The following is an 8,682-nucleotide window of genomic DNA, read 5'->3' on the forward strand; positions in this document are numbered from 1 at the left end:
TTCACTTCCCTCTGTGCCCATGCTTGGAGGTTTCCTAAGCCCTGTGAGCCTCTCATTCCCCATCTGTAAGACAGGGATATAAATAGCACCTTCCCTAACAGGATAGTGGTGTTAAGTCAGAAATGTCAGTAAGGTATTGATATTTACTCAGTGCCTAGTAAAAAGAAGTCAGGATTCAGCATTGCTGATTTTAAATTATTGTAATACTGTTATCTAAATAGTCATGATGACTGTTAGAAGGGAAAACATGGAGAAAAAGTTCTGTCCGAGCAGCTGCTGTGAATCATAGTATGAGCCAAGAAAGGGTAAAAAAACATCCTTAAGTCATGGATGAAACGTCTTCGAACCAAAGACATCTCAAAGCTGAAAGGGACCTTAAACCCCCACTTATTGTGTAAATGGAGAAACCAAGGCCCCAGAAAAGAATATGGTCTACCTGGTTTTAAAGAAAAACCTGAAACAGTTTCTAGGTCTCAGGGAGAAGAAAAAAGAGGTATTTGCAGACTGTTGGCTCCAGGCTCACTTCCAATCCCAAACTGTGGATGCTCGGGCCCCTTATACTAAATGGTGGGGTACGCTCAGCCTCCATGTCCACAAACGCAGGGGACCAACTGAAGTTTGAGGAGGTTTTGCAGAAGTTGAATGGGCACCACATTTGTGGGGTGTCAGTGCTGACCCATGGGGAGGGGGAAGGAGAGGAAGCAGGGACATGCAGACTGCTTCGGGTTCCCCCAAGAGCTAAGTCACATCAGCCTGATGAAGCATGAGGATCCCTCCCCAGTGAAGCGTTTGGGAGGACTGTGGAACAGCGAGGATGGGTTTTTATCGCTTAGTGCAGTTTTTTCAAAAATGGGGGAGCAGCTCCACTCAGCACCCAAGAGGTGGGGTTCCATGAGTGGGGCCCTCCCTGCTTATGGGGACATCACCTTGTGAACCAAGCATGCAAAGTGGGGAGCAGCCAAGTCTGCTCCTGCTGGTAAAAGATCAAGATTTTTTTTTTTTCCATTTGCAGTGTTTATCACACCCACACTTTTAAGTCATCTAGCTTCCCTCCCAGAACCGTCTGCCTTGGCAAACTAAATTAGCAACCAAGAGTTTAGCTCTTTCAGGAAAGAACAAAATCGTTTTTACAGCAAATATCAACATGTGCAAGCCTCATCTTGCCCCTGACTCACTCGGGGCACCTAGATGTTGACTGGAGCAGGAATCTCCCTGCACCTCTGGGCCTCGGTCTCCCCAGCTGTAAAATGGACCGATGACAGCAACTGCCTTAGAGCAGTGGTTCTCAGTGGAAGGGGGTGGGGTGGATTATGTTTGGCTGAGTCTGGAGTTGCTTTGGGTTGTCACAGCTGGGAGCGGACTGCTAGTGGCGTCCATGGGCAGAGGCTGGGGTGCTACAGGGCATCCTGCAGTTCTCAGAACAGCCCCCATCACAGAGAGTGATCTGGCCCCAAATGTCAGCAGTGCAAAGGGTGGAAAGTGCCACTCTAGAGGGTTGGTGTGAAGATTAAGTGAGTTAATCCATGTGATGTGCTTAGTCCTGGCCATATGCATAGTAGGTGCTTAGTAGAGAAGTGGTGCTCTCCACACTCCTTCAAAGCCTGGAGCCTCTCATCCTGCTTTGGTTTTGCCAGTTGGGACTTCCTCAGCTGCATGGCCGTGGTGACTGGCACCACAGAGGCACATATGTTGGTGATTCTGTAGAGAGAAATTCCAGAAAGTGTAACGTGCCGGTTGTGTCTACTTTGCATCTGAGGGTGGAGAGAAATGGACTTCGGTGACTCACTGGTCCACACAGAGGGCGATGCTTGGAGACTGTGGCTGTCAGGGTGTTCGAGGTTTGTTGAGGTTGAAGGGAGAGCAGTGTGACAGCTCAGAGCTGTTCCTGGCACAGCTGGTACCCTCCTGTAATCAGGCAGGGAGGAGAAGTAAAGGGGTTTGAGTAAGTTTTCTACTTCACAAATGCTTTCCACTTACACTTTTAAAAAGGCTTTAAAGTTTTAACTGTTTGATAGAAAACTGTTTGTACTTCATTTGACCCATTAACCCGGACACTGAGCCTTCTTACAGATTCAGAATCTTAAATTATAAAAACAAATGATCACGTAATGCTTAACATTATTAAAACAAATAACCCACTCAGAAAGTGGGCAGAAGACCTAAACAGATATTTCTCCAAAGAAGAGATACTGATGACCAATAGGCACATGAAAAAAATGTTAACATCACTAATTATTAGAGAAATGCAAATCAGAACTACAATGAGATATCACCCCACACAAGCAAGAGTGGCTAACATAAAAAAAGCCACAAATTATAAATGCTGGAGAGGGTGTGGAGAGAAGGGAACCCTCCTACACTGTTGGTGGGAGTGTAAATTGGTACAGCCACTATGGAGAACAGTAGGAAGATGTCTTAAAAAACTAAAGACAGAGCTACCATACTCCTGGGCATATGTCAGAGAAAAGCATGATCAGAAAGGATACGTGCATCCCAATGTTCACTGCAGCTCTGTTTACGATAGCCAAGACATGGAAGCAGCCTAAATGTCTGTCAACAGAGGAATGGGTAAGGAAGATGTAGCACATATATACAGTGGAATATTTGTTGTTGTTGTTTCTCAGTCGTGTCCGACTCTTTGCGACACCATGGACTGCAGCACGCCAGGCTTCCCTGTCCATCACCAGCTCCTGAAGCTTGCTCAAACTCATGTCCATTGAATTGGTGATGCCATCCAGCCATCTCATCCTCTGTTGTCCCCTTCTCCTCCTGCCCCCAATCCCTCCCAGCATCAGAGTCGTTTCCAATGAGTCAACTCTTCGCATGAGGTGGCCAAAGTATTGGAGTTTCAGCTTTAGCATCAGTCCTTCCAACGAACACCCAGGACTGATCTCCTTTAGGATGGACTGTACTACTGTACTTTTTAAAGTTCTGGTATCTGTCTGGTAGTCATGGTCCGCTAAATTGATTAAAATTACTCCAGATGGAGAAGACTCTTGAGAGTCCCTTGGACTGCAAGGAGATCCAACCAGTCCATTCTGAAGGAGATCAACTCTGGGATTTCTTTGGAAGGAATGATGCTAAAGCTGAAACTCCAGTACTTTGGCCACCTCATGCGAAGACCTGACTCATTGGAAAAGACTCTGATGCTGGGAGGGATTGGGGGCAGGAGGAGAAGGGGACGACCCAGGATGAGATGGCTGGATGGCATCACGGACTCAGTGGACGTGAGTCTGAGTGAAGTCCGGGAGATGGTGATGAACAGGGAGGCCTGGCATGCTGCGATTCATGGGGTCGCAAAGAGTCGGACACGACTGAGCAACTGAACTGAACTGAACTGAACTCCAGATGGGGAAAGCAGATGACCAAGTATATTTGAATTATGTCTAAATTCATGAAGAGTAAATAAGATCTAAGAGAAAACTTGAGGCCCCCTCTACATAGGTTTTGTGCTTAGACTTTGTAACATCTATAACTTTTAAAACATTGAATATAGTTAATTTGCAGTGTTGTGTTAAGTTTAAGTGTACAGCAAAGTGATTCAGTTATCCACATACACACACATTCTTTTCAATTATTTTCCATTATAGGTTATTGCAAGATATTGAGTATAGTTCCCTATTGCTTTACAATAGGTCCTTGTTGACATCTGTGCCTTTCTGTCACTCTCTGGATTATTCAGGTTGTTTGGAAAATCCCTCCAGATGATGAGGATAAATTAGAGCATATACATTGTGCAGATATATACTAATGATGGCAGTAAAATGAGTCCCCATGACAGTCAGTGGGGATATTTGGGGTGCCTCACAGTAAAATTCCTAGATATTATTGATTTTGGAAAGGAGAAATATAGGGATCTAGTTATGAGGAATTCACTTCGTATACGGGGTTTTTTTTTGCCGCAAATACTGCATGTTACCACGAGCTCGCTCAGTGACTTGGCTTCCTTATGTACAGGGTGGAGCGGGGCAGGGGTATCTAGCCTCCTGTCTCTGAGCTGCTCTCTGGACTCAGTCAGTATCCAGTGTCATTCCCTATGCTCTCCACCAGCACAGTCCCTGCAATTGATAGAGATGGCAAACTTGATGTTCTCCCAGGCAACGTTTATGATAGAAGTCATTAGTTTTATTCAGGGTATTACAATTTGCATTTTAAATGTTTGGCTTTTAAAAGACTTAAGATTGCCATAACTTTTCCAAGTGATTTGCAAGTCCCGAAGCCTGCCAATTAGCTCAGATGGCCGTAGCAACGACTGCTTCCCTTCAGAAAGGCTGAATCGCTGAAGAGCAACCACCCTTCAAGAGCTGAATGAGTCACCAAGCCAAGTTACTTTGCACGTTGGGATAAGAAGCGTAGGCTATCAGATTTCCGTTCATACTTCTGCCCCTTCTGCTGATTTCGATGTAGATTCTCTAATAGAGGCTTATTTTTTTCTTTGTTTTTTTTTTTCCCCAAAATTATATATTCTTGTTAGAAGTTCAAACTGTACATACTTATATAATAAGTACAGAAAGTAGAAAGTTCCGTTTCCCCTCCCTAGAGAGAGCTGCTCTTAACAATTTTGTGAATAGTCTTCCAGATATTGTTTTCTAATCTATATATTGGGTTGACCAAAATATTCATTTGGGTTTTTCCATATGATCTTATGGAAAAAGCTGAATGAACATTTTGGCCAACCCAATATCACTTTTTTTTTTTTTTCAAAGCAAAAAGAGATTGTGTTTACATATACTATTTTGCAACTAGATTTTGTCTCCTAGCAATATGTCTTGGAGACATTTCCATCTTGTATATATAGGTCTGTCTCATTTTTAACCATGGTGCTGGTTTCCATGGTATTGTCACATCAGAAATTATTTAATTAGTCCTCTCCAGTCTTCGTCTGGGTGCTCCCAAAGCTGATCCTAAGACAAGACTTGGGTGCAAGCAGGCTACTAGGAAGGTGATCCCAGGAAATACTGATAAGAGATTGGGCAAGTGAGACCAGAAAGAGGCAGGCCAGTGAAGGATGATCCATGAGTGGGTAACTGGAGCTTGGGAGGCAGGACCACTGTCAGGCTCACTGATCCTCCAGGACTCACAGAACTTGGAAAAGCTGTTATACTCATGGTTACAGTTCATAGCAGTGAAAAGATACAGACTCAAACCAGCAAAAGGCAGAGTCCAGGAGAGACCAGGCATGAGCTACAAATGTCACGTAGGCAGCATTTCATTCTCCCAATAATGACATGTGGCAACATGCTCGGAGGATCACCAACCAGGGGAGCTCACTGAAGGCTTTGTGTTTAGAATTTGGCTTAGGGGTCAGTCCTGCAAGCATGGCTGACAGTCCGGGTGGCTGACCCTAGTCCCCAGCCTTTTCTGAGGTCAAGTTGCTCTTGTGTGGCCCAAGGCCCCTACGAAAGTCACGTGGTCAGCATACACTGGCATGTCCCAGGCAGAGAGCAGCAGGCTACTGCTGCTAGCATCCAACAAAGGCTAGGGGTAGCCTCCAGGGTGGGCAGGATATCAACAGCCTCAGTCACACTTGCTCATGAAGTGTTTCTGTTGTTTCCATTTTTCGTGCTCATAAATGATGTTCTAGAGGAGGGGTTGGCAAACGTCTTTGTAAAGGACCAGGTAGTAAATATTTTCAGCTTTAAAAGCCATACAGTCCCTCTTGCAGCTACTCAACTTTGCTGCTATAGCACAAAAGCAGCTGCAGACATTGTGTGAACAAAAACGGATTTGACTGGGTTCTAGTAAAACTTTATTTACAAAAAACAGGTACAGACCAAATTTGGCTTGAGGGTTCCAGTTTGTCAGTCCCTGCTACGGCGGATAATTCTTTTATGTGTATCTTTGTCCCTTCATGCAGGTAATTCTACGGGACAGATCTCTGGAGGTAGAATTGCTGGGTCTTAAGCAATGACATTCTTATTTTGAGCAGATACTCTGCCCAAAAGATGAAACTGCTTCCTCTTTCACCAACAGTACCTGAGAACATTTGAGATTTCTTTTCTTAAAACCAGTTCCCAAAGAAGCATAACCGCTAGGCTGTTTCTCCATTTTCATTCTTGAGTTTTGGAGAGGCAGAGGAAGATAGAACATTTTATCCCCAGGGAAGAAGTCCAAATGGAGCCTGAAATGGTCTCCTGATATCTTGCTTTAGATGTGAGGCCTACAGGGAAAGAGACTCTGGTAACTTGTTTTCATTTGGTGCAAGTTTAACCTTCCATTCCCTACAAGGTGTGATTTAAGAGTCATGCATGTTGCCTATTCAAAAAAGTTGTGCTTGTTTGTTTTTTCAGATGCATCAGAGAGCTTCTCAGCAATTTCCTCTATTAAGCAAAGATTCTAGTCCTAATTCTTCTCTTCTGTAAAGGGTTTCCCTATAAATAAGGTCTACCTATGCATAGTGACCACTTTATTGGATGTTCGAAAAATGAACATGGTCCAATTTTTGTTCATGCACCTGATAGGTATGGGACACTGTTGATGGAGATGTCACTTAGCCCAGTTCACTCTTGGTCTTTTGGGGCTTAAAACAATGGATAGAGTTTTTGTTTTTCCACTTTTCTTCTTTTCCCCTTATTTTTGTCATTTGGAATTCTTGATGTGAATCCCACAGAGGAGAACAGAGATTTGTTAGCATTCAGCGTCTGTTTTGGGTTGCATATTTTAGCTGGTTTGTGTGATAACGGGCACCCCTTCTGGGATCTTGCTTGCCTGTGCTCTGCTCACGCTGGGTGAATCTTTGATAGTCCCCATTCTGTAGTCCTTCATTTATAACACAGACAAACACAGCCTGCTTTCCCGTCAGCGAGATGGCATGCCCTGACTCCCCACATGCAGATAAGGAATTAGGCAGAACTCGGCTGGGAAGATACATCAAGCTATCTCATTAGGCTTGAAAGACACAAATTAAGCTTGCATGGGAATTAACAGCCTTCTGAAGGGACATACAGCACAACAAAGGAAGAAGAAATTGCCAGAGCCCTTTCTCTCAGGAACCTTGCCTCTGCAGCCTGTCTCTTTCATGAAGGTCAACAGGTAGAAACTGAGGATTGAAAGAGCAGTGTAGTGTTTGTTGAGCACTTATTAAGTGTCAAGGCTGCACTTACTAAGAAGAGGGCGGCAGAGGATGAGATGGTTAGAAAGCATCACCTACTCAATGAACATGAATTTGAGCAAACTCTGGGAGACAGTGAAAGACAGGGAAGTCGGGCGTGCTACAGTCCATGGGGTTGCAAAGAGTCGGACACAACTTAGCAACTGAACAACAGTAAGTGCCAGAATCTCACTGCAGGCTCCTAAGGTAGTTAAGATTCCTGTGTAACCGAGGAGGAAACTTAGTGTCAGAGGGGCTCCTTTGCTTATCTCAGGGGTCCCAGAGCTGTCGAATGACAGAGCCAGGATTCACTCTTTGCGACCCCATGGACTACAGTCCATGGAATTCTCCAGGCCAGAGTACTGGAGTGGGTAGCCTTTCCAAACTTCTCCAGGGGATCTTCCCAACCCAGGGATCGAACCCAGGTCTCTCACATTGCAGGCGGATTCTTTACCAGCTGAGCCACAAGGGAAGCCCGAGACTACTGGAGTGGGTAGCCTATCCCTTCTCCAAAGGCTCTTCCCGACCCAGGAATCGAACCAGGGTCTCCTGCATTGCAGGCAGACTCTTTACCAACTGAGCTATGAAGGAAGCCCTAGGATTCACCTAGGATGTCTGTTCTCATGACCTACAGCTTAACCAGGTGGTTCTTATCTGGGGTGAATTGACCCCCTGGAGATACTGGGCCCTGTGTGGAGATTTGGGGATTGTGACCGCTGGGCTGGGAGTGCAAATGGCAGCTGGTGGTAGAGGCCTGAAGTGCTGCTGGACAGCCTACAGCGCACAGGCTGCCCCCACAGAGAACTATCGAGGCCCTGGCGTCAGCAGTGCGGACTTCAGAACCCGGTTCAAGCACTCAGCCGGACTCCAGTGATGGCTGTGCGGTTCCACCGGGACTACCCGGCTGTTGTGCCCGGAGGGCAGCGCGGTGAGGCTGCCGGGTCAGAGGTCAAAAGCTGCAGCCAAGGGACTTGTGGGAGGATGAGGAGGGAATCGGGGATTCTCAGGGGTTAAAAGAGACAGTGTCCTGAAAACAAGGACTCGCGCCCGCCGTCAAGGCCTATGGAGACTAACACTCTGCCCTAACCCCCCCGCCCCTCTGGTTAGTGTTCGGCCACAACATGAAGAGCAGCAACGACTTCATCGGGAGGATCGTCATCGGCCAGTACTCCTCCGGCCCCTCGGAATCGAACCACTGGCGGCGGATGCTCAGCGCCCACCGCACGGCCGTGGAGCAGTGGCACAGCCTGCGGTCCCGGGCCGAGTGCGACCGCGTGTCCCCTGCCTCGCTGGAGGTGACCTGAGGGCCGCGGGGACGGCAGCTGTCGTCTGCGGAAACAAGGAAGAAAACTTAGGACCAAAAAAATGCCGTATGTGTATACCGTTCCATCCACACACACACACACCACACACACACACCCATGCACACCCAGCTTCTCTCAGAACCAAGAGGATGCTGACTATTGATCACACACTGGCCGCCCTTGAGGAGCGAGGCCTGAGAACTTTCCAGAAGCCCCATCCATCCATCACCCACGAGCTGAGCGGGCTCTGCCCTGAGACTTATGGGCAGTGCTTGCTCTTGTGGATCC

General features: G+C 46.5%; 1 protein-coding gene across 1 annotated transcript in view; it reads left to right on the forward strand.

The window, feature by feature from the left end:
- The window catches only part of SYT17 (synaptotagmin 17), an 81,413-nt gene extending 73,019 nt beyond the window's left edge, over window positions 1-8,394 (forward strand). The window contains exon 8 of the mRNA XM_052635795.1: window positions 8,198-8,394. Coding sequence (XP_052491755.1) covers window positions 8,198-8,394 — 197 coding nt within the window. The remainder of the gene's footprint in view (window positions 1-8,197) is intronic.
- Window positions 8,395-8,682: the final 288 nt, after the last annotated feature.

Source organism: Budorcas taxicolor, chromosome 2, assembly GCF_023091745.1.
Source record: "Budorcas taxicolor isolate Tak-1 chromosome 2, Takin1.1, whole genome shotgun sequence".
NCBI lineage: Eukaryota > Metazoa > Chordata > Mammalia > Artiodactyla > Bovidae > Budorcas > Budorcas taxicolor.